Here is a 27,155-nt window from a genome sequence, read left to right as displayed (position 1 = left end):
GCCGGAGTCGTTACAGGCCTGGAAGCACAATGCTTCCGGGTTTTGCTCTCTAAGATGCCGTGTTCACATTTGACCATGGCATCAGAGGGATTAAACCCGGCGGCTATAGAGCCTGCTACGCTCTGGAGTGGGCAGCATCTTTTAAGACCCGACTTCCACCGTACACAAGAAGATCATCTGTGCTCGAATCCATTAAAAACAGTCAACAATAAACATATACAACACGTTCATAAATATTGGAGGCCAAATCAAACCCCATCCTCAGGCTCCATTGTAGACTCTTCAGTAGATTACTTACATAGTTTGAAGGTTTAGGGCCCTATTAGGCTGCACAATTTTTGCAATACGTCCATATAATCAGGCAATCAACGAGCAAATGCTTGTTTGTCAGGATGAAAGAAGCCCCACTATCGGCAGCACATCTCCCTGTGTAATCAGGGATGTGCTGCTGACAACAGATATTGGCTTTTTTTCTTCTCATATCTTTCTCCCTAAGAGTTTGTTTCTAAGACTTACAGCGTTACATTTGTATTTCACGCTAACTCTACTTTCACATCTGCGCTTTCCCTTTCTGTTACTGAGATCAGTCATAGGGCCTCAACAGCGGGGGAAACCGGTTCAGCTTTGTCCCCATTCATTGTCAATGGGGACAAAACTTAAGTGAAGGGAACAGAGTGCACCAGAATGCATTCCGTTTCGTTGCGTTGCATTCCCATGATGCCCACAAAAGCACAGCAAGCAGCGTTTGAGTGCGTCCTGGGATGCGGAGCAAGACGGATCAGCGATGACTCACAATGTAAGTCAATGGTGACGGAGAAAACAGATCCGTCCCCCATTCACTTACAACGGTTTTAGAGACAGAACCGCCATGGCTATTTTAGAGATAATACAACCGGATCCCTTCATAAACAGATGCATCCGGTTGTATTATCATGACAGAAGAGTTTTTGCTGTTCCGTGACGGATCCAGCAAAAACGCCGGTGTGAAAGTAGCCTTAGAATACCAAAATGGAGAGGACGCAATTCCCATAAACATTGTGTGAACGCTGCCTTTAGCCTACAGCCTACAACACATAAGGACAAATAAATCCCTGAAGTGCTACCCCAAACAGATTATATTAATCTGAAATGTACTTCACTGGCTACACATCAGCTGTCCCCAAGAGGGCGCTCAAACAAAAAAGAAAAAAGTCCCCTCAAAGAAGATGAAAGTGAAGCTTATTCTGGCTCATCACAAGGAAGCTAAAGTTTCTAGTTGCACAAACTCCTTAACAGTCCAGTTTGTGAAAAATATAATCATAAATTTTAAAGAATTTCAGCAAACAGGCCGTGGTATACAATCTATACAGATAACTACCAACCCGCGATCATCGCACAACATCACACTATAAACTAAAAACTCACCTTTTCAACTTATCAGCTCAAAGAAATCTACCAGGGTTCAAGCGCTGACCAGTACTGGGGACAGCAGGTGACGAATGCGCTGGAGGCGTGTCATTTTTTTGATTTTACTCACTTATATAGCGCTGACATATTCCGCCTTCTAGATTTGGTCATTACTTGCGGTCTCCAATGGAGCTCACGCGTTCCAAGCCCCCTATCATCATGTCTTTGGAGTGTGTGGGTAAACCCATCCACATACATAGAGAACATACAAACTCCATGCAGAGGTTATCCTTCGCCGGCTTCGAACCTAGGACCCCAGTGCTGCAAGTGCTAACCACTGAGCCACCGGTTTATGTCAGATTTCATGGACGGGTAGTGCTAGACAGGAATAGGCTACGTTTTCCAGACACCGAGAGAAATCTGGAATAAAGACTGATGCAAAGGATTCCTGAAATGATCCTATAGAAAACTACAGGCTCAGATTCCGCCTCAGTTTCCCACCAGCGGAGGGAAAATACGATGTGTATATGGAACCCACCCTGAGTCCACAGGGTTCGTCATTGGTATCTGCTGTAACATGGATCCAGCAGTGTTAAGTCATCACGCAGATGTGAAGAGACCCTTACATAGCTGTATACATCCTGGAGTCTGGCTGTGCCCATGCGGTATAAAAATGCTGCCATGTGACAAGGACAAGACAGGCACGGGCTGAAACACAGCTGCTTTGGTTGACATGTGGCATTAGCCGGGTGGAGGGCACAAAGGTAGAATAAAAAAACATAAAAGAATGTGTTATGAAAAGATGACCTATTGCTTCAATCATGTTTTAATATTACTTTTTTTTTTTTGCTGAAAAAAATAAATAAAAAAATCCTAAAATCATGCAGCTTTCACATTGACCACTAGGCCTCAAATATGTTCTGATAGCAGCCCCACAGGCCATAGACATAGGGTGCAGTCACACGCCGTGTTCTGCAGTCCGCAAACTGCGGATCCACAAAACACTGAAGACGCCTGCGTGCGTTCCGCAGTTTGTGGCCCATTATAGAAACGCCCATTCTTGATTGCGGACAAGAATAGGACACGCTCTATATTTTGTGGGGCCGTGGAACGGTGTGCTGTCCGCATCTATTGCGGCCCCATTGGAATGAACGCGTCCGCACCCATTCCGCAAAATTGATGACCCCATTGACCTCTATGGGAGAGTTTTCTCTGCGTGATCTGTGACCTGTGCAGAGGTCAGGAGGGAGAAGATAAGCTGCAATATCACCTATTGTGACAGCGGATCCGGTGTCATTGTAATTCTGCCTATGATGATAATGGGGCAGCTAATGAACAGTAAGGCTACTTTCACACTAGCGTTCGGGCGGATCCGTTCTGAACGGATCCGCCCATAATAATGCAGACGGAGGCTCCGTTCAGAACGGATCCGTCTGCATTAAAATTGCAAAAAAAAAGCTAAGTGTGAAAATAGCCTCGGACGGATCCGTCCAGACTTTCAATGTAAAGTCAATGGGGGACCGATCCGCTTGAAGATTGAGCCACATTGTGGCATCTTCAAACGGATCCGTCCCCATTGACTTACATTGTAAGTCTGGACGGATCCGCACGGATCCGCACGGCCAGGCGGACACCCGAACGCTGCAAGCAGCGTTCAGCTGTCCGCCTGTCCGTGCGGAGGCGAGCGGAGCGGAGGCTGAACGCCGCCAGACTGATGCAGTCTGAGCGGATCAGCTCCATTCAGACTGCATCAGGGCTGGACGGCTGCGTTCGGGTCCGCTCGTGAGCTCCTTCAAACGGAGCTCACGAGCGGACCGACGAACGCTAGTGTGAAAGTAGCCTTATCTGTACAGAAAAGGAAGTTAAGACATACAGTATTAATAGGTCTAGTGGTCAGTGCGAAATGCTTGATTTTAGGAATTTTTTGTCAACGTATTGATCGTGACATTGAAAATTAAAAACAAGAACACCAAAAAAATACTAAATAAAAAGTTTAAATTAAAATAAAGACAAGATTTAAACAAATCTGTCGCTTTCTGATGCTACATTACCATTAATAAAGCATTACAAAGAATTTTTTGTATTAAGATGCCCCCTGGTGGCCAATAATTAATAAGCATTTAAGGCCAAACTAACAAAACTGGTTAGATTGCATCTTCTTTATATTTCTCCGGACGGCGGTCTCTTCACATAAAGACACAAAATTGCACCCCAATGTTTGCTTCAGAAATCAAGATTTTAAAAGGGTTTTTTCAAATAAACACGACACCACTTATTGCGCACATATTTCCTGTTTACAAGTCTTCTCGGATTTTCTGTTTGTGGAGCGCCTATTGTATGACTGTATTTTATGCTGCTGATGACAGGCTTGCAAATGCTATGTCTGCTGTATATTCTACAGCATCAGCGGTACAGAGCTAGCACTAGAGTTTACTTATTAATGTGATGGGTCTAGGCGGGGGGTTTGGCCGGTCAGACATAAACAAAACCATAGCAGCATGAAAGTCTACCACAGCATGTCAGGGAAAATAGGAAAACTTAATATCTCTTCTAAAACAGCAGGTTTTTGGGAGGCGAACGGCGGAAAGAGATCTTTCATTATTACACAGAGGTGGTGCATGTCTATTCCAATTGTGTGGCAAAGAAGTAAGGGCAGCTTAATCAACACGTTGCGAGCCCCTTTGGCAGCAAAAGAACATTGTGTTCATGACTTGAAGGGCTGAAACGCATCTTGCTTTATGTATTCTGCCATTCTGCTTGCCACCAATTCTTCGGCACCAAACAAGAACTTAATAGAAAAAGCCGCTACTTGCTACTGTTCTTCTATGCTGTGACTGGAGAATGGGAAAGTTATTCGGACGCACCTAACCTAGTTGCAAGAGCAACTTCGATTACCTGTCCCCGTCTTCCTGCGGGGAAGCCGTTATTTCTTAGCCCTATCGATTTGCTGAACACAAATGAACGTTCCCGCCAAGTAAATGCTAAAACCCAAGACCAGCAAGGACACAGGTACAAGGTAACATTTATGAGCTCGGCTTCTGCTTCCAATTCTATCATTTATGTATAGCTCAGCGTTCCCCAACCACCGGCCATAGACCATCTGGTACTGGTGAGTGGGAGCTCAGTCGTTGAGCTGTGGGGTCAGGAACTATTGGTTCCTATGCCCTGCTGATTAGTCTCATAGGGTCAAGGCTGCTAGGGCTGAGGCAGTGCTAAAGTGCAGGAGCAGGGGCGTACATAGAAATCATTGGGCCCCATAGCAAGAATCTGAATTGGGCCCCCTAACTCCGCCCACTAGCCAACCCTTGGCCCATCCCTGTGCCCCACGTTAAACACGCAGGCCACAGTGGGTACAAGCTTACTTACACACAGCCCCAGAGAATAAAGAGTTAAAGCAGTGACGTCACCTCCTTCTGCAAAACAAGAACGTTTCTGAAAACTGGATTCACAGGAAGGGGGAAGACGACAACATCGCCCCCCTGACGGCCACAAGCAGAACAGCATTTCCCCGGATGATAAAAGTCAGCAGTCAGACGCCCCTGTGAAAAATAGAGGTTGAGGAGACACAGGGTGAGGAACTGCAGGCAGATGGGGGCGCAATAGAACAGCCAGGCTGCAGTGCATTGGCCTGAGCAATACTTATACCAGCTGTACATATATAATTATATACAGGAAATGCCCAGGTTATACCAGCATGCTCCATATCACTATATACAAGAAGATGTATACGGTATTGCATCTTCTTGTATATAGTGATATGGAGCATGCTGGTATAACCTGGGCATTTCCTGTATATAATTATATATGTACAGCTGGTATAAGTTATACATCTTCTGCTATATAATATACCAAAAGATCTGTAACTTATACCATATACGTTACAATATGTACATATATAATTATATACAGCAGATCCCCATGTTATACCTCAATGCTCCATATCACTATATACAAGATGTTATACCGTATACATATTATTGTATATAGTGATATGGGCCATTCTTGTGTAACCTGGGCATCTCCTGTATATGATTATATATGTGCAGCTATTACCATCTGTACATATATATGAGCCTCCCCCCCTGAGTCCTCTAAAAGCCCCCCAAAATGTCCAGGGGATGGGGAAGTACACTGTCCTTTATGAGACCCCCCCCCTTTCCCCCTTCTTGCTCCCTATGAGTCCTTGATGCATACTACATGATGAACCAACCATATAGTCAGGAGCGGCCTTAAGTCCGGGAAGGGAGGGGGGGTGTCTGCCACTGCACTGACAGTGGCTGATAACTTCAGGCGGGCAGCACATGTGAGCAGCGCGCAGGGACTCCAGAAGATCATGCGCCGCATCGCCTCACTGGACTGTATGTATGGCCAATCAGCAGCAGCCTCTTTGCGCTGATTGGCCAGTGTGAAATGCAGCCCGGAGTCTCGCTTCTTCCGGTCAGTGATTGGCTAGTGGCTCCGACGGGGGGGGGGGGCCCCGTTCGGAAGAACACACAAGTGCCGCTAGCGCCGCATATTAACTAAGTGTGCAGACTGTAGAGCAAACAGAGGGGGCGGGGCCTTCGGTGCACTCCGGGCCCCCCTGTGCCACGGGCCCCATAGCAACGGCGTGGTCTGCCTATATTGGCGGTACGCGGAGGTTGCAATAACATCTCGACCTCCTGCGCCGGGTGACAGGAGGCGTGACGACATCACACTACAGAGACCCCCAGCAGACTGCCTTTGAGGTATGGTAGGCAGCCGGGGCAGCAGCAGGGTGGAAGAATGACAGCAGGAGCGAGGAGAGTATTTTGTTTTTTATTATTTGGTTTATGACACTATTGGGGGGGGGGGGGGCATTATATGTATAGAGGCCACTGCTGGGGGGCATTATATGTATAGAGGCCACTGCTGAGGGGCATTATATGTATAGAGGCCACTGCTGAGGGGCATTATATGTATAGAGGCCACTGCTGAGGGGCATTATATGTATAGAGGCCACTGCTGAGGGGCATTATATGTATAGAGGCCACTGCTGAGGGGCATTATATGTATAGAGGCCACTGCTGAGGGGCATTATATGTATAGAGGCCACTGCTGAGGGGCATTATATGTATAGAGGCCACTGCTGAGGGGCATTATATGTATAGAGGCCACTGCTGAGGGGCATTATATGTATAGAGGCCACTGCTGAGGGGCATTATATGTATAGAGGCAACTACAGGGGGACATTGCATGTAACAAGAGCACAACTGGGGGGCATTATATGTAAAGAGGGCACTACTAGGGGGCTTTATATGTACATAGGGCACTACAGGTGGGCATTATATCTACTGGGGAGTAAACAGGGATGATTACCAAGTAGGGGCAAAAAAGGAGGCATTAATACTAAATAGGTGTATTCAATTACGCAGAAAGAAGTTGTGGTCAGGAGACGTCATCATGGGGATCTGAGCATGAGAAAAAAAAGGAAAGAACAACTCCAGTCAGAGAAGTGGGGGCCTAAACGGGATTATTAATGACTGGGTCATGGTATAGCAGTATTATTTGGCCTTTACAAAGTGTTACTATTGGCAATGTTGGCCATATTGTATTTTGTTATGTGCGTGATTAACCTCAGCTACATAACCCACCCAAAAACCCTGATAAATCAAATGTCTTACATGAAACTGGTCCCTAGTGAAAAAAAAGGTTGGGGACCACTGCTATAACAGATTTAACCCATTGCTGTAATAATTGAGTTCTTCATACTCTTTAAATATCAAAGGAAGTAAACAAATTGGCTGATGGCACAGGGATCGTACCAATAGCCCATTTCCTCACACAGGATGGGATAGAAGAAAAAAGACAATATTGGAATATTTTAGACGCAGCAATACCAATTATGTTTATTTTTCTTAATATGATTAATAGAAATGTTATATTTTTTTTATTATTAAAAAAGTATAATGCACCTGTATGTGTCTATGCAAATAGTTGGATAGGAAGGTCAATGTCACAAAATGTTGAAAACCCTTTAATAAAAAGGGTTTGTAAATTAAAAACCTGTACAACATTTAGAAATGATTGGCCCAGATTGACTAATCCTGTAGATGGCATAAACGGGTAATGTAAATGAGGTTTCTAACAGCCTGTACACCACCAGGGTACTGGAGTACATCTGCAACTTTTTAGGGTGACTTACGAAATTTAAATCAAAAAGTCGTAATGATAAATAAAGCTAAAAATGAAGCCCTGACCACGAAACATCTGTCTAACCTTTGTACCAACTATTGGTTGGCTTACTTTGAGACAGAATCTTAAGCCAGAATTGTGCACTTTTTTGGTGTAAAATGTTGCAGTTCACACCCCACAAATGAGAGATCAGAATGGGCATAGTAGGTAATGGCTCCCCACACCATGACAACTGGCATTGGTCCTGTGAGTCTCCGCACTATGTATGATAGCAATAAGCGCTCTCCAGCCCTTCTGTGAACTCTGATGTGGCCACCATTAGTAGGCTGAACCTGCTTTCATCACTGAACATACTTGTTTGCCAAGGTCATCAGTATCTTATTGGTGGTTGTCCGACACCCAGGACCTCAGCCGATCAGCTGTTTGAGAAGGCACCGGTGCTCCTGAGAGCGATACAGCCTTCTCCCTGCTCAGCAGGCACAGCGCCATACATTGTATAGGAACTGTGCTTGGTATCACGCTCAGTCCCATTTGAGGGAATGGGGCTGAGTGCAATACCAAGCACAGCCTCTAGATAATTACAACCCAAATTCCCAAATATATTTACTCTAATTACTCCGTACTGCTGCTTGCCAGGTGTTCAGGACTCTGTTGGAGTCAGCAGTAGGGGTGGGCGATATGGCCTAAAATCTATATTGCGATATAATTTTAAGCATGTGCGATATATAGTTTTCTATATTTGGGGGGGCGTGTTTAAACTTTTTTTTACTTTTTATTTTATAACTATTAGCCTCCTTAAGGGCTAGAACCCTTGTCATATTAGAGCTCTATTAGGGTGAATAGGACTTTACACTCTCCCTGCTGCCCTGTGCTTTGTGCACACAACAGCAGGGAGCCGAGTCCCCTCCCCTAAACAGAGCCATCCACAGATCCCCACCCCTCCCCTAAACTGTGCCATCCACAGACCCCCCCCTCCTCCCCTAAACTGTGCCATCCACAGATCCTCCTCCCCTAAACGGTGCCATCCACAGATCCTCCTCCCCTAAACGGTGCCATCCACAGATCCTCCTCCCCTAAACGGTGCCATCCACAGATCCTCCTCCCCTAAACGGTGCCATCCACAGATCCTCCTCCCCTAAACGGTGCCATCCACAGATCCTCCCTCCCCCCTCCCCAAAACTGTGCCATCCACAGACCCCCCCTCCTTCCCTAAACGGTGCCATCCACAGACCCCCCCCCCTTCCCTAAACGGTGCCATCCACAGACCCCCCCCCCTCCTTCCCTAAACGGTGCCATCCACAGACCCCCCCCCCTCCTTCCCTAAACGGTGCCATCCACAGATTCTCTCTCCCCCCCCCCCCTCCTTCCCTAAACGGTGCCATCCACAGATTCTCTCTCCCCCCCCCCCCCCCCCCGACACTCACAGGAATACATTTATAAACTAATCAGTAACTTCAAATTTATTCATTGGTGATCTCTTAACTGTATACCTTACTCTGTCTTAGCTCCGGTAACAGCAGGCAGTGCGGGCGGCGCTTACTCACTGACGTCACGCACCTGCGCTGCCTGCACCATGGGAACATCTGGGGGTTAGAATATACCATCAGAGTTTTCACGAGCTCACTGAGATCGTGAAAACTGAATGATTTACTGTCAGTCCCTCCTCCTCTGTACTTATTGGTGGTCAGCGGCAGCCATGCACAGTGGGGAGGGAGGGACTCCCTCCTTCTCCACTGTGCACAGTGTAAAGTGTGCCGGCTTAGGAGAACATAGTGCGCACAGAGAGCGCGATCATATCGCGGTCCGGCAATATACTCAAAATCCATATCGTGGCACAAATTTATATCGCATAACACCTATATCGACTATATCGCCCACCCCTAGTCAGCAGCACTCGATCTTCAGAGCCTGATCATTTCTTTCTTTTGCTTGGTGTGCAAACTATAGATAGTTTGACGCCGCTTTATATGCCAATAATTGCAAAATAATATTAGGACTTTATATAACGCTAGACGCGTTTCGGGAACCTGTCCACTTCCTCAGTAGCAATCTCATAGTTCACACTTCAGTGTTTGGTCAGCGATTTCCAGCCCAAAAAAAGTGCAGGTCCAAAACACAGAACGAGTGAAGATTTTTCCATTCTACATTACCTACCTCCATTCCTTGTTTTGGTTTACAATTCACTGATGGAAATCACGGATGTGTGGACTAGGCCTCAGTCTTTAGGACTAAAGACAGATTGCTAGTGAGGAGGGGGACAGGTCCTGAAACAGTGGCAGGAAACAAGAATGTGATAATTTTTTTATATAGGTACAACACACCGCTGGGGACAGTTTAAAATGTTTCAAAGACTGGATAATCCCTTTAAGGCCAAAACCTTAAAGAGGTTAAAGAGAACCGGTCAGGACCCATGACATGACTTTCAGTAAAAGTAACAATTTTAGATACTTTCTTCTTAGAACCCTATGCCTCTCATTTCTCCAAGAAATGCATACATACATTTACAACTGGTTGTTACCAGTTGGTTTGTGCTCTGTTTACACACTCACGAACACCAAGGATGAATAAAGAGGCCTTCATAAGAGAATATCACACCTGCCCTACTCCTGGGATTATGGTGTGGGGTGGCATAAAGTATGGTAGCCAGACCCCTCTAGTCTTCATTTCAGGTACACTCACAGCTCGGTGTTATATTGATTTGGTCATGGAGCTAGTGGTACAGCCATTTCTGAGAAGTGACCCAGGAACAGTTATTGACCAGGACAATGCCAGCCGGCATGTTGCTTCTGCTATTGTGGGGCAGCCCGACTGGCCTAAACATTACTATGACGTGCAAAGAGTCTGGACTTGTCCTCCAATTGGTCAGAAATTGCAAAAGAAGCGGCCAGCAACAGATCTTTATGATTTGTGTGGCCAAGTGTATTCAGTATGGCAGAACATTCTTCAGACAACCATTAATAACCTCACTGATAGCATGCCAGGGAACCTAACAGTGTGTATTTCTGCATGTGGCCCTCATACTCGGTAATGAATAAATTGAGATTTTTTGAATATTTAGTTTTCATTGTTTTATCATTTGCATATCATTAACATGTCAATTGATCCTGTGTTTCCAGAATTCCATAACTTTTCTTTCTTTGTATTGCAATTTCAGTGTTGAGGAGTGTATTTTATTTGATACGCTGCAGGATCTAAAATAAAAAAATAAAAATAAATTTTGCGAGCCAATTATTTCAAAGATTAATTTTCTGTCAACATCTTACCCTGGCAGAGACTCTGCAGGTTGGATAGACTGACCTCTGGAATAACTGTTTAGAATATGCAAAACCTCAAAAGTCTTCACGTTGGAGGCAAAGTAAGCCTCGAGACACTTTGTTTACTAAAAAGTTATTTATCTGAAATTGAGAAACTTTATAATGTGGTAAATGCAGACTAACTTCAGTAAAACATTTAACTCCTTCGCTACCAGCACCATATATGTGGGCATGGCAGCAGAAACCCATGGCTAATGACCGCGACCAACAATAATGCTGATTGTGGTCATTAAAGTTTTTAGATGCCGTGATAATGGCATCTAAAAGTTAAAAAAACGTCTTACCGGAATCTTCTGCAGCCAATGAGGATGCTGGTAATTGGTTTCAATACACTGGGTTACTCTGAAGAGAGCCAGAGTATTGGAGCTGCAATTCTTATTTTGGCCAGCAGCTGGCAGGCCAACATAAGACATGAGCAATTCTAGTACTATTCTGAATCTATTTTAAACATAAAAAAACGGAATAAGGCCTCTTTCACACTACCGTATGGCTATTTCAGTGTTTTGCGGTCCGTTTTTCACGGATCCGTTCCATTTTTTTGTTTCCGTTGTGTTTCCGTTCCGTTTTTACGTGTAGCATATACAGTAATTACATAGAAAAAATTGGGCTGGGCATAACATTTTCAATAGATCGTTCCGCAAAAACGGAACAGATACGAAAGACATACGGATGCATTTCCATATGTGTTCCTTTTTTTGCGGACCCATTGACTTGAATGGAGCCACGGAACGCGATTTGTGGGCAATAGAACATGTCCTATCTTTCAACGGAACGGAAAAACGGAAATACGGAAACTGAATGCATATGGAGTACATCCCGTTTTTTTTTTTTTTTTTTTGCGGAACCATTGAAATGAATGGTTACGTATACGGCCCGCAAAAAACGTCCCGCAAAACGAAAAAAAAAAAAAAAAAAAAAAGTAGTGTGACAGAAGCCTAAAACAAACAAACAAACAGTGAATCTTCTAGCCTCAAAGCGGGCTACAAAACCATAAAAAAAAGGAAAAGTTAAAAAATATAAAAATTTAAAATCACTCCCCTTTCCATAGAATAAAAAAAAAATTGATACATAAATAAGGAAAAATATAATCATGGGAATCCCTGGGTCTGAAAACACCCGTACTATAAAAAATAAAAAAAATATTTTCGCAATACGGTGAATGGTGTAATGGGAGAAAAAAATAATATTAATTTGCCATTTTTTCATTGCTTCCCTTACCCAAAACAATTTATTAAATTCTGATCAAAATGTACACTCCAAAATGGTATCATTAAAAATTACAGATTGTCCCACAAAAAATGAGCTCCCAAACAACTCAGTAGATATAACTGTAAAAAAAAGTTAGGTCAGAATACAGTGTATTTTTAGCCCTATAAGACGCACCTAGGTTTTAGAGGAGGATAATAAGAAAAAAATATTTTCCATTACACCTCAGGTCTGACTAGCAATCATACCCCCAATGTTAATCAAACCTCAGATCAGACCCCCAATGCCTCCAATCAGCCCATATCATGCCCCATGTCAGCCATCAGTGCAAATAATAAATAAAAAATAAACTTACCTCTCCTGCACCTGGATGCCGCTGCTCCTCACCACCAGCGCTCTCTTCTTCCTGGTTCTCGGCTGTCAGCTGTGAATGCTGCGCACAGTGAGGTCACATGGTGCGCAACCCTGCACAGCAGACAACAGAGCGGAGGACCAAGAAGCGGCGAGTGCAGATCCTTTACCGCTTCCCGGTCCTCCGGTACTAATGAAGCGCTTCCAAAATGGAAGCACTTCATTAGTATTCACCCCATAAGACCCAGGGGCATTTTTTCCCCTACTTTGGAGGGGACAAAAAACTGTCTCATGGGGCGAAAAATACGGTATATATTTTTTTATTTTTACACTAATCTATATATATCTATATCTATATATTAATTATATTATATATTATATTAATCGTACTGACCCAGAGAATGAAGGGGATGGGTCAGTTTTGCTGCAAAGGGAATGCCGTAGGGACAAACCCCATAAAACTAGAGGAATTCAGTTTTTTTTTTCCAATACCACCCCATTAAAAAAAAAAAAATATCCTGCTTCCCATGCCATATTAACTGGTGGCATTAGAAAGTACAACTTGTCCTGCAAAAAATAATCCCTAATATGGATATGTGAATGCAAACATAAAAAAGTAATGGCTCAAGGAAGATAGGGAAAAAAATAAACAAAAAAACCTCTGGTATCCAAGTGGTTAAAAGCTTACAAAATGTCAGATTTATTGACTACTACTGTGTTACAGAACCTCAAAGGACCTCAATGCAGTCGTCATCACTAACCTAGTAATTACAGCAGGTTTCCTCTTTTCTAATAGTCACCACAGGCTCATCCTTCTACTAGTGTTTATAAAAACAGTCACCTTCTCGCTCACCTTCCTCGGCAGGACCACAAGCTCCAGCCTCTACCGGAAGTCATAACGGGACCCTGCCACTTAGCTTCAGCGGTGCCTCTACCCCCTAACCCTGACAGCCACAGAATGAATCCTCTTTCCTAGAATTCGGAGCAGTACTTCTCTGACTAGTCACAGCAGAAATTAGAGAAGCTCACACTGACTGAAACAGTTTGCTTCTCTCGGTTGATAATTCATCGCATCCTATTATTGCAATTATATTAGGACAGATACATGTACAATAACAAAAAAGTGGAAAGAAAAGAAAATTAAACAAAAAATCAGATTCATGAAATTAAAACATACAAATTAACCATAGTATAAACTTTTAATTATACTTCATCTCGCAACAAAATTAAAGTGTTTGACGATAACATTTATTATTAAGAAACATAATACACGTTATCACAGCAATGCAGGGAAAATAAATTATTAAATATCATCTAATTTCATTTCAGTTGTTTCTCCCCTTTTAAATGACATCATTTATTTATAAATGCTAAATTACATTTTGAAAAACGGCCAGCTTATTGCTCGGAGTTAAATGATGGTACTGCAAGTATATATCGCTGCTGGAATATTAATTCACCAGAGTATGAATATGAATAGACAATACTTTAATCCTAAAATCACAAGTACCAGCGCCAATTTAAAGTGCTAATACAGGTCAAGGACAATGTATACTTTATGTGTACTATATATGTGTACTATCATTATATTTTATGCAGTTATTTCCCAAGAAAGAGAACCATCTCGCCAGCGCAACCTACTATAAGTGGTTCCCTAAGAGTCAAGTTGTGACTTTCCAACCAGACTTGGGATTTGACAAGGGAGTATAGCCAAGCCAAATAGCCATCTGCAGAGAGCAGTTTCGGGATGCTTGCCCCTCATCAGTAAGGAGTATGATTCTGGGAATATCAGTGTGATGGAATCAGCTTAGGCAGGGTACTGAATGTACTTTGAGACCAGTCCCGTATGGAGACCTAATGAAAGTACTTCATAAAAAGTTGGATCTTGACCCATAGAGAGCCACTTCCAATAGGTGACGCTGGCAAGACTGTTTCTTTCTTAGTAGATAGCCATTTGCTTATTCATTTTCAATGGAGCATTGCCAACAAGTCTCCATACGATGGAGTATTTCTAGTAAGTCTCCATACAGGACTGGTCTCTAAGGATATTCAGCAACCTGCATAAGCAGTTTCCAAGACATTGCACTGAACCAGTCAGAATCCTACTTTGTACTGATAAAGGGTAAGCACCCTGAAACAGCGGTCTACGGATAGACATCTGGCTTGGCTATAGTCCCTTGTCAAATCCCAAGGCTTGCTGGAAAGTTGTATCTTGACTCATAGGGAGCCACTTCCAATAGGAGGTGCTGGTGAGATGGTTCCAAATCTATTGGACATTTATGGCGTATACCATCAATATGCCATAAATGTTTAAAGCCGTTTTCTAGAAGTCTATAAAAAAAATAAAAATAAAAAACACGGGAGTACCTATACATGTCTCAAAGCTAACCAGTTACCATAGATCAGAAGTCTCCATCGTTGACTAGCAGAAGGACCTGGCTTCGCACGGGTATATTTCATCTATTTCATTTAATGTTTAATGTGTTGTTAAAAGATAGCGACAGTATCCCTTATAACAGTGACCTCTACAGCACACCGCCCCTTTAACAGTGAACTCCAGTCTCCCACCCCTTAACATTGACGCCCCCCACAGTGCCCCGCCACTTTAAAATAGGACCTTCACAGCAGCCAGCACCTTTAACAGTGAGTTTCACAGCACCCCACTGCCTTGACAGTGACCTCAACAGGGGCCCGCCCCCTTAACAGTGACCTCACAGTACCTTGCTGCCTTAACAGTGACCTCACAGTACCCTGCTGCCTTAACAGTAACCTCCACAGCAGTTGCCTCTTTAATAGTGGCCCCTGCCCCCTCAACAGTGACCTCCACAGTGCCCACCCCTTTAACAGTGACCTCTACAGCACTCTGTCTTTTTAATGCTAGGGCTACACGACGACATGTGTCGCGTGACATTTTGTCTCAACAAATTTTATAATGATGGGCTATGGCAGTGATGGCTAACCTTGGCACTCCAGCTGTGGTGAAACTACGACTCCCAGCATGCTCCATTTATTTCTATAGAGTTCTGAGAGCAACCAAGCAAGGGGGGCATCTTGGGAGTTGTAGTTTTACCACAGCTGGAGTGCCAAGGTTAGCCATCACTGGGCTATGGTGTCTCACAGCGAAATACTGCAAGATAGATTTTTCAATCCAAGATAGATTTTTCTGCGACTGTCGCGTCGCAGAATGTCACATGGGGCAGTGCAACAGCAAAGACTATCATAAAAAATGTTGCGTGACACATGTAGCTCTGTAGTTGTGCCCTATGTGTCATGTAGCCCCTCGCCTAAAGCTGACCTGCAGAGGTGAAGAAAAATGGCTAAGTTGTTATGGAAACCTGGAGTAAAACTGTGTGTATGTGGAGACTAAGGGCCTGCGATTTTCTATTGGCTGATAAGGGACATGTGACTGTGTGTATGGCAATTGGCATATGAAGAGAAAGACTTCCAGGCTTGTTTTGGCTAATGCAAGTCATTTTTTGGGAATATCTCAGGAACGGTACGTCCTAGAGAGCTGTGACCCCCCACAAGATTTCTTTCCAGGTAGCAAGGGATGTGTATACCAAGTTTCGTTGAAATTGATGGTTGCGTTTTTGAGTGATCGCGGAACATACATACGTCATATATATCATATAAGTCATAGACATATCTATCTTTATCATTGATTTACCTTTGTTTTAATGCTGCCAGGGCTTACTGTGGGTGGGATAATAAATGCAAAGGACTATAAGTTCCAATTATTATTCTACCTGCTCACAGACATTGCTTCCATTTACAGCTGCCTATACACCCCCCTATTACAAATGTTAAGGCAGTGCTGTAATCCGTTCGCCTGCTCTTCTATTATTTTGGTCTGTGAATCTGTATTATATGCAGCATAGCATGTCAAACAAATAACTTGAGATAGAGAGGCAAAAAGCAAAGCCAGGGAGCAATGGAGATTGTGACATCACATAGCACACCAAGGTATCCTGCACGCGAACGTGTGCACCCAGAGGTCGTGCTGCGGCCCCCAAAATGGAGGCCGCAACCCACGATCACCGTCCGTGGGCAGCCGCAGCAGATTGCTGACCCATTCACTTTAATGGGTCTGTGATCCGGCCGTTCCGCAAAAAGATAGGACATGTTCTATCTTTTTGCGGAACAGAAGCGCGGGACGATACCCCACGTAAACACTCCGTAGAGCTTCTGTAGGGTTCCATTCCGTGCCGCACCATTCCGCATCTCCGGATTTGCGGACCCATTAAAGTGAATGGGTCTGAATCCGTGATGCGGAATGCACACTGAATGGTGCCCGTGTATTGCAGATCCGCAAACGTTCGTGTGCAGGAGGCCTAAGGGTGAGATGTCCACATTTTCAAAATATGAGACATCACATGAGCAGGAGACAAACACGATGAGCAGGGCCATGTGACTGCATGTGAGACTGGTTTGCAGGGGCATTACAGCTACAGAGAGAGTACATTACTAAGTAGCTAATCTAACTGTATACAAACCTATTGCACACCCCTGTAAAATTATAGGGCATTTCCAGAAACACCATCAAACACTGTTCCAGGTTAACCTTCTGGCTGCCACGGAGAGGACACAGCAATCATGAGTAAGCTCTTAGCCTAGAAATACTAGATCAGTCCTTCTCTGGTGCAGTTTTACTCAAGTTCTATGATTGTTTCAAGCATTAAATACCCTGTGGGGAGCCATTTTTGGGGCAAATTAAAAGGGTCACCCAAGCTACACATATTGATGACCTATCCTCACTATAAGTCATCAATATCAGATTGGAACTTCCCCCAATCGGCTCTTAAGGGGCCGAGGCGCAGTGTACATCATAGTGGCAGTGCAGTGTAATTACAGCTTACGCTTCTATGCAACTAAATTACACTGCACCACCACTACAATGGAGACAGTGTGCAGTTAAATCCAAGGTAATGGGTCGGCACTCTGGTGTAGATGTTCATGGTGCATGGGTCTTAGGAGAGGAACTCCATAAAATCTTTGTAAAAATAAAGACCGGCACTCACTCAGTTGAATAAACGTGGCGATTTATTGTCACATTATAGTTTCATGTGATGCGTTTCGGCCACGTTAGCCTTCCTCAGACACGTTTGAGTGCCGGTCTTTATTTTTACAAGGTGTGCAGTTAAAGGGAAGGTGTCATCAGAAAATAACTTATTGTTTAAATCACGCTTTTAGGTTTAACATTTTTAAAAGAATTTCTGATAGGGTTATTTTTTATTTTCCATGCCAATATCTATATTTAAAAACAGAAACCATAAAATCCTGCAGTTTTCCAAATGGCCACCAAGCCTAATAGGCTCCACTTTGTCTGTTCTTGATGGTCACTTTACTGCAGTTTTTTGCTTATTTATACACAGAGGTGATAGCATTACAGACGGGATTGGAATGACAGATAAGACAGGATCCACCATTCGCAATAGGTGATTGTCAGAGCTTCTCTATTCTTTCCTTGTACAATGACCTCTGTACAGGTCAGAGTATGCCTAGAAAACTCTCCCATAGAAGTCAATGAGGTCTTCTCCGGACCATTGTGATACCGTAAAGCAGTTTTGTTAAAGCTTTCTAAATGCTGTTAAGAACAGCTCAGTCAAGATGGGCGCCCCCATAATCATGTTCAGGAAAGAGATTCGAAAATGAGGACATTTTTGGCGACACATTTCTGTTAAACACTGAAGAGGACACAACACTTGTAAGAGCCTTGCAGCCCCTCTAAACAACTGATTTGCATGGTGCGGAATGTCAGACACCCACCGATCCAGTACTTATGACCTATCCTGAGTATAGGTCATCAATGCCAGTTGCCCGGACAACTTCAAGGATAGGATAGGTCATCAATATCTGTAGCCTGGACAACCTATAACCTACCAGCTCACTTTTTGCAGGGCTTGGGTAGAGTCATTAATTTCCTAGTGACTGCTCACCTGAATTATATTGCTTTAGACTTATTTGTGCCCCAATATTATAATTTATATTTGTATGAAGGGGTATAAAATAAAGAGTTTAGACAACGCATTTCTAAAACACTGCAATAGAGTCTTCACAATTTGGTGCAGCATTTTGTATATTATTAACACAACGTTTAACCCCTTCTAGTGGCATAGTGGGGGGGGGGCATTGCACCGGCCACCAGACTGCAGGGGACACTGGCCGCTGACGGAAAAAAATTCTGTTAACTTTAGTTTTTGCTCTGCTCTGCTGTATTGCGCAGCGCGAAGAACGGTTTCAGTAGAAGGAGCGCGCGCCCTGATGAATCACCAGGGTGCACACGGCAGTACAGCACTTCATTGATCGGCTTCGCCCACCTTCCGGGCGGAAAGGTGAAGAAGGGGTAATGCTGGTAGGCCTGGCCTGGTATATTGACAGCAGAGATAGGCAGATGGCATCCTATGGGCAGTACTGTCTCTCTGCACCCTGACTGCCACCTGTTTGGCCTGGCTCTCATGGCACTTCACTGCCTGGTGCTTGGCTATCAGCACTGAGTGATAGTGTCACAGTGTGACTGAGTCACTCAGTGCGGATAGTCCAGCACCAGGCAGTGAAGTGCCATTAGAGCCAGGCCAAGCAGGTGGCAGTCAGGGTGCAGAGAGCACTGCCTAGAGCAGTGATGGCAAACCTTTTAGAGACAGAGTGCCCAAACCGCAACCCAAAACCCACTTATTTATCGCAAAGTGCCAACACAGCAATTTAACCTGAATACCAATGTAGTATATCTTCTATGTACTTTATCATTTAGCTATAATAGCCTGCCTACATTCAATGCGCTGTCTGTGCCTTTCATAGTGCTTCCTGCGCTGATGAATAGCAGGCAAAGTTCAAGGCATATTGATGCACCATAGACATTTTCCAAGGTGCGGGTGCCCACAGAGAGGGCTCTGAGTGCCACCTCTGGCACCCGTGCCATACATTCGCCATCACTGGCCTAGGGGATGCCATCTGCCCATCTCTGCTGTCCATGCACCAGGCCAGGCCTACCAGCATTAACCCTTGATATACCGCCTGCCCGCCTGGTCACCCCACCTAATACACAAGTGACAGACTGTTAGGTGTGGGGTGACCAGGCGGTATATGAAGGAGTAATACTGGTAGGACTGGTATATGGACAGCAGAGATGGCAGATGGCATCCTCTGGGCGTTGTATCTTACATGGGACTATATGCTGGAGGAGCTGAAGGGAGAGGGATGTATCTTACATGGGACTGTATGTTGGAGGGGCTAAAGGCAAGGGAGTGATTTATCTTACACGGGACTGTATGCTGGAGGGGCTGAAGGAAGGGGAAGGTTGTATCTTACATGGGACTGTATGCTGGAGGGGATGAAGGCAGGAGGAGTGATGTATTTTACATGGGACTGTATGCTGGAGGGGCTGAAGGGGGCTATAATTATTACTATAATACAGAGGGGGCCATAATTATTACAATAATAATACAGAGGGGTCCATTATATATTATAATTATTCAGAGGGCATTATACTTATGGGCACTACATGAGGAGGGGAGGTCTGTTATCTGAGGATGATAGTAAAGTGAGAAATCTAAAAAAATTCTGTGAAACTCTACAGAGACGAGACACGGCTGAAAGAAGGTATCATGACTATCCTATCTCCGAATGAAGACGCTGAGGAAAGCCTACATCACAGGAGATGTCACTGGATGTAACAGGTATGCCGCTTTATTGTCCTGTATATTTCATAGCAATGTATGTTATGTCCATCCAAATAGCCCGGTGGGGGGGTATATAGAATTTGTCCCACACTGCCTCAGCCCTGCCCCAGACTTCAGGTCACACTGTGTGTGTTCTGAATTCTGGGGCATCACACCCATCTACTACATTATCTGTACTCAGAGTTATCATTGTGTTATCTGTGGAGTTACATAGGACTGCAGGTGATTACTACATTTGTAAAAAGGGGTGTGGTCACAGGTTGGGGGGGGGGGGCGGGCACAATACTTGGCTTGCCCCGGGTGCTGGTTATCCAAGCTACGCCACTGACCCCTTCACCCTTCTGCCCAGGCCATTTTTTTCAAATCTGACATGTGTCACTTTATGTGGTAATAACTCAGACTGTTTTCTCGTGACACATTGTACTTTATGTCATTAATTTGAGTCAACATATTTCACTTTTTGAAAAAAAAAATCCCTAAATTTACCAGAAATTGATACCTCAAAAAATGGAATTAGACTTAACCAGTAATTCAGTTTCCATGAATCCACCATGACTGCACACATGAGATTGACCCCTGACCTCTGTAGGGGCAGGAACAGAGAAAAAGGTTAAATTGACCCCTCACACCATACCATACACCAGCGAGTTCCAGATTACAGTGCTTCGACCCACAAGTGTAACATGCATTTATTTATTTTTTCTTTGGTATATCCTAATACCTATATATATTTATTTATTTTTGGGGGGGGGGGGGGGGTATTTCCTCATACCCATATAATTAATTTTTGGGGTGGGTTATTGTGCCGTCATGGTGGATTCATGGAAACTGAATTACCGCTAAGTCTAATTCCGGTTTTCCATTTCACCACCATGACGGCACACACGAGAGACTTACCAGATTACTAACATTAAGTGGGGGCTATGGCTTGTAATACTTTACGCTCGAATGAAAGATCCGAGGATCTGGATAAGTCCAATCTATAGGGTCTTACAAAAGTATTCATACTAGACCAGGTTGCGGCTCTGCATATCTGTTCCAGAGAAGCCCCTGCTCTTTCTGCATAAGATAAGGAAATTGCCCTGGTAGAATGGGCTTCAATTCCTATGGGGCAACTAATACCCTGTATTTTTTAACAATCTGAAATAGTCTGATCCATCTAGCGATTGTTGCTTTTGATACGGCTTTGCCCTTATTTTTCCCTTTGAATTTGACAAGTAAATTATCCACTTGGAGTAAATCCTTTGTGTTCTCTAGGTATTTGAGGACAGCAGTTCTTCTGACATCCAGGGAGTAGAATTGCTCCTCCCCAGGATTTTTGGGGTTTGTACAGAAGGAAGGTAATACTATTTCTTGGTCTCTATGGAAATCTGTTACTACTTTGGGTAAAAACCCTGGATCTAGTCTGAGGGTTATTCTGTCTTGTATAGTGAGGTATGGGTCACGAATTGAAAGAGCCTGGATTTCGCTTAACTTCTTAGCTGATGATATGGCCATCAGGAAAGCTGTTTTTTTTGTGAAAGGTTCTTTAAGGAGCTGTCCTCCAATGGTTCAAATGGAGCCCCTGTACGTCCTTTAAGAACCGTATTTAAGTCCCAGGAAGGCATCTGGGGTCTGACTGAAGGTCATAGCCTAGATGCGGATCTAATAAATCTCCTGATCCATCTATGACTGGCCAGTTCAATGTCAAAGAAGGCACTTAGGGCTAAAATCTGAACCTTCAGGGTAGATTGTCTGAGGCCCAGCTCTAGACCCCTTTGAAGAAAGTATAGGATCTTCTAGATATTGGGCTCTGAATGGTTAGGTGTGTCCTCTCCACTCCAGGTACAGAATTTTTTCCATATTTTGAGGTAAATATAAGCGGTTACTTTCTTTCCTCTTGCCTTGAGTAGATATTACCTTTTCAGAAAAGCCTTTGCCTCTTAGGATGTCGGATTCAGGATCCATGCTGTTAGCTTGAAGAGCTCCGGATGTGGATGCGAGATCGGGTGGAAGAATTAATTGTTCCTGTGAAGATAGAGAAAAGAAGTTGAGAAAATCCAGCTCCACTTAAAAAGGAATAGGCGTTTATTCAGCTTGCGGTTAAAAACTCATCCGAGGATACAAAATAGCAGTCTTGTCTAAGCTTTTCGGGCTACTAGGTTTCTAGTAGCCCGAAAAGCTTAGACAAGACTGCTATTTTGTATCCTCGGATGAGTTTTTAACCGCAAGCTGAATAAACGCCTATTCCTTTTTAAGTGGAGCTGGATTTTCTCAACTTCTTTTCTCCATTGCCGCCCGCACCTGACACGGGCTGTCCGTGCTCACAACTAAAGGAAGGGCAGGTGAGAGCTGCTACACTCCTCTTTTTCTATATTCCTGTGAAGATAGTTTCATTAGTATGGAGAACCAACTTCTCTTGGGCCAGAACCGGGTTATTAAGATTAGTTTTGCCAACTCTTGCATGGCTTTCCGTAGAAACCAGGGTATTAGCTGGAATGGGGGAAAATCATGAGCGAGGTCCCAATTCCAGTTTTGGGAAAACGCATCTATTGCCCAGGGATTGTCCCTTGGGTTCAGGGAGCCAAATAATGGGACTTTTGCGTTTAGTTTGAATGCAAATAGGTCTATAGATGGAAGACCCCACTTTTCTACCAACAGGTTAAATATCTCAATGTTTAAGGACCATTCTCCCTAATCTATGGTGGTCCTGCTCAGGAAATCTGCTATTAAGTTCTGTTATCCTTTTAGGTGAATGACAGAGACTGATTTTACTTTCTTCTCTGCCCAGGAGAATATTTTTTCAGATAGATTCCTTAGTTTTACTGATCTTATACCCACCGGATGTTTTAGGTAGGATACTGTTTGAGAAGATCTTTATGTGGTTGTTTTCCATTTCTGTTGAGGCTGCCTTTAAGGGTCTCCCATACTGCTCTGAGCTCACGATAGTTCGAGAATCGCATTGCTATTTCCGTAGCCCAGATTCCCTGATAGAAGTTTGTATTGACCTTTGCTCCCCAGCCTGTGCCGCTTGCGTCGGTGTGGATAATAATTGCTGGTGTTTTCTGCCATTCTACACCTTTCCTTAGATTTTTTTGAATCCAGAGTGTGGAGCTTTTTACATGTCCCGGGATACGAATCCTTTGGTCTAGTGATGTTTGGTGCTTGTCCCATTTCTTCAGAAGCCAAGCTTGGAGGGTTCTGTAGTGGACCTACACCATGGAACTGCAACAATACATGCTGTCATCTGCCCTAAGAGACTCATTGTCTCCCTGATGGAATAGTCTCCTTTTATATAAAAAATAAAAAAAATAAAAAAAAAAACTGACCGTTTTTTGGGATAGTTCCTATCCTTTCTACTGGCAGAAAGGACTTTTTTTTGTGGAATCTAAAAGAACTCCCAGAAATGTTACCCTTGTTTTTGGTGATAGACAAGACTTGTTTAAGCTCATTATCAATCCTAGATTTTTTTTTAAAGATCACAAAACCTGTCTCGATCTATTTTTATCTGCTGTTCAGAGTCTGATATGATTAGGAAGTCATCTAAGTAGGGGACAATTGTAAGACCTTGAGTTCTCAAAAGGCGATAATTTCTACGATTAACTTGGTGAATACCCTGGGGGCAGAGGATATCCCGAAGGGGAGGGCGACAAATTGAAAATGGGCTAGGTTCCCCATGGAATCTTTTATGGCGAACCTTAGGTATTTTTGAGACTCTGTTTGGATCGGGACGTGGTAGTACACGTCTTTTAGGTCGATTGTACACATCAGGGAGTTTATTATTTTTTAGAAGGATGGTGGAGCTCAGGGATTCCATTTTGAATTTCCTGTAGGTAACATGCTTGTTGAGATCCCTTAAATTTATTATAATTCGATAAGCCGCCCCCCTCCCCCCGTTTTTTTTTTTGTTTTGTTTTTTTGTTACCAGGAACAGGTTTGAGTAATGGCCCTGACCTTGTTGAGATTGGGAGACGAACTACTACTCCCAATTTTTGGAGGTCCTGAATCCCTTCCCAAATTAACAATAACTGTGCCGGATGACAGATTTTGAATCTTTCTGGAGGGGGGGGGGGGGGGGGGTTATCTTGTAACCATCCTTTTTTATGTTTAAGGGCCAAGGATTTTAAGTTACGGATTTCCACTGAGGGTAGAAGATCTTTAGTCCTCTCCCTATCCTGACGTCATTGTTTGTCGCCGTTTTCGTTTTGGGGTTTAAGAAGATATCCTCTACCCCGTCCCTCTTTTGCATATCTCCAGCGGCCAGTTTTGCCTTTTCCCCCGAAAGGACTTTCCTTGATTGAACTGGGGACGAAAGAGCAATTTCCTTTTTGTACGCTTTTCTTCAGGGAAACCTTTATCGATAGCCTTTTCTAGGATAGTGTCCAGCACGGGGCCAAATAAATACTCCCCAGAAAAGGCTATCGAGCATAACTTCATTTTGGATGCTCCATCTCCCGTCCAGGATTTCATCCAAAGGGCTCTTCTGGCGGCATTGGATAAAGCCGCGTCTTTAGCTGAAAAGCTGATAGTTTCTGCTGAGGCATCTGCTAGGAAGCCTGTAGCTGATTTCAACAAGGGAATTGAATCTAATATCTGTTCCCGAGATGTTTTATTAATTAGATGTTTCTCTAGTTCATTCAACCAGAGATACATCAACCTAGCCACTGAGGTTGCCGTGATATTCATCTTAAGGCAATACATTGCCACTTCCCAAGACTTTCTCAAAAGGCTATCGGATTTTCTTTCCATGGTGTCTTAATTGGGAAGAGTCTACAAAAGGTAGCGAATTTTTTTTTATTTATTTATCTTGGCTACTTGGATGTCAATTCTAGGTATTTCATCAAATCTACTCTTAAACTCTTTAGAAATGGCAGATTTCTTTTCAGGGAATGCCCACTCATCCATAATCATTTATTTAATATTTTATTTTATGGGAAACACTCTAAAGCGTTTAGTTTTTAATCCCCCAAACATTTCCTCCTGAACTGAGTGAGGTTTTTGGACATCTTCTACTCCCATAGTATCTCTAACCGCCTTTAAAAGATCATTCATCTCTGCTGTGGAAAATAAGATTTTTTTTGATTCATCTGTTTATTTCCCTTTCAGATAAAGGATGCCAGGAAGCGCCGAGCTCCTGATGTAGCTCCCAGGTACTGCAAAATAAAAAAGGGATAGAAAATACACTTCACTTTCCTGACTGGCAGAGAAGACTTTCTCCGTCCTGGCCACTGTAGGGGCAGGAACACACTGTGAATGATGGTGGTGGGAGGGGTCAATTTAACCTTTCTCTGTTCCTGCCCCTACAGAGGTCAGGGGTCAATCTCTCATGCGTGCAGTCATGGTGGTTTAATGGAAATATTACTTAACATTCTCCATATGTCTACTTTATGTTGGCACCATTTTGCAAAGGTCTTTTTTTTTTAGGACGTTAGAAGGCTTAGAATTTTAGAAGCAATGCTTAACATTAAGAAAAGTTACAAAACCCACTTTTTGTAGGGCTTACATAGTAGAAACCACCCATAAATGACCCCATTTTAGAAACTACACCCTCATGTTATTTAAAACTGATTTTGCTAACTTTGTTAATCTTTTAGGTGTTCCACAAGAATTAAAGGAAAATGGAGATGAAATTTCTAAATGTAACTTTTTTGGCAGATTTTCCATTTTAATAATTTTTTTTCTGTAACACATCAAGTGTTAACAGCCAAACAAAACTCAATATCTATTGCCCTGATTCTGCAGGTTACAGAAACACCCCACATGTGGTGGTAAACTGCTGTATGGGGACACGGCAGGGTACAGAAGAAAAGGAGCACCATATGGTTTTTGGAAGTCAGATTTTGCTGGACTGGTTTTCAGATACCATGTCCCATTTTAAGCCCCCCTGATGCACCCCTACAGCAGAAACTCCCAAAAGTGACCCCATTTTGGAAACTATGGTATAAGGCGACAGATTTATTGGTATTATGGGGTACCAGGGTCGTAACTACCATAGCAGCAGACCATGCGACTTACAGTGTTTATCTGACGGGGTATATTATGTGATTTATAGAGGGTAAAGGGGCTATAAAATCAGGGTAAAGGTTTTTTGTTTTGTTTTTTTACTTGAAACTTTGAGGATCTCCTCAGCCCCTGTAGAAGGCAGGTCCCGATGCCGTGCAAGGCATCGGTCAGCCTTCTTACCCATCAGGTCCCCGTCACTGCAGCGCATGGACCTGATTGGATCCCTCACTGACCGCAAACACAATCTATGCTGCGGTCAGCGCTGACCGCGGCATAGAAGGGGTTAATCCACCAGCATTAGCTTTTACAGCGATGCCGGCAGATACAGCAGGGGCCCGGCTGTCAGTTAGTGCCGGGCCCCCGTTCTGATCTTTAGGTTACCTGCCACTATGACACACTATTACGTCATATGTCATGAAGGGGTCAATTTGCTGAATTTTCCTTGGTTACTCAGAAATATTAAGCCCATCACTTTATATTCAGAAAGTCAAGCAACATTTTCACATTCTCATTCTCTAATCCGGTTAAAACAATGGCCTACCCTTCTTTTGTCTGGCAGATTTAAAATGTGCAAACAATGAGATGTCTTAATATGTTCTCTAGTGCATTTCTCAAGGCATGTTTTTTTCTAAACCAAATACCCATAACCCTAGTTGCTCAGCAACTTCTTCCCCTAAAGAGATGATTTTAATTTTGTAATTAAACTTTAAGTCAATTGTGACTTTAACGGATAAAGTATAAAAAATTTAAATAAAATTAAAATTAAAAAATTAAAGGATAGTACGCACTAAAACATTTTGCAATTTATTTAGAACAGGATTTGAACAGATCACAAAAGAAGACCAACCCAATAAGCACGCTGCGCCAGTCTCAACACTATACATTGCAATATGGGGACAGGCTCTGTTCATATAACGCTCTGCAAACACTTACAAGGCCAAGGATCAGGGATGACAGTCCTACAAATGCTCGTTCCCAAAAATTGCCCCGCCCAACAGCACAACTGCAGGAGCAACTGGTTGTTCCCATACTGAGAGGACGATTGCTGAATGCCAATGCATCCATCATCTCCACTCGACGATCAGGC

The 27,155-nt window shown here is 43.5% G+C and overlaps 1 protein-coding gene across 1 annotated transcript in view; it reads right to left on the bottom strand.

Moving 5' to 3' along the window:
* MACROD2 (mono-ADP ribosylhydrolase 2) overlaps nt 1-22,033 on the bottom strand; it is a 2,142,907-nt gene extending 2,120,874 nt beyond the window's left edge. Inside the window, exon 1 of the mRNA XM_044291259.1 lies at nt 21,955-22,033. Within this exon, the coding sequence (XP_044147194.1) occupies nt 21,955-22,033 (79 nt within the window). The remainder of the gene's footprint in view (nt 1-21,954) is intronic.
* Nucleotides 22,034-27,155: the final 5,122 nt, after the last annotated feature.

Source organism: Bufo gargarizans, chromosome 4 (genome assembly GCF_014858855.1).
Source record: "Bufo gargarizans isolate SCDJY-AF-19 chromosome 4, ASM1485885v1, whole genome shotgun sequence".
Taxonomy (NCBI): Eukaryota; Metazoa; Chordata; class Amphibia; order Anura; family Bufonidae; genus Bufo; species Bufo gargarizans.
Note: the sequence above shows the minus strand (reverse complement) of the source record. Positions and strands in the feature narration are given on the sequence as shown.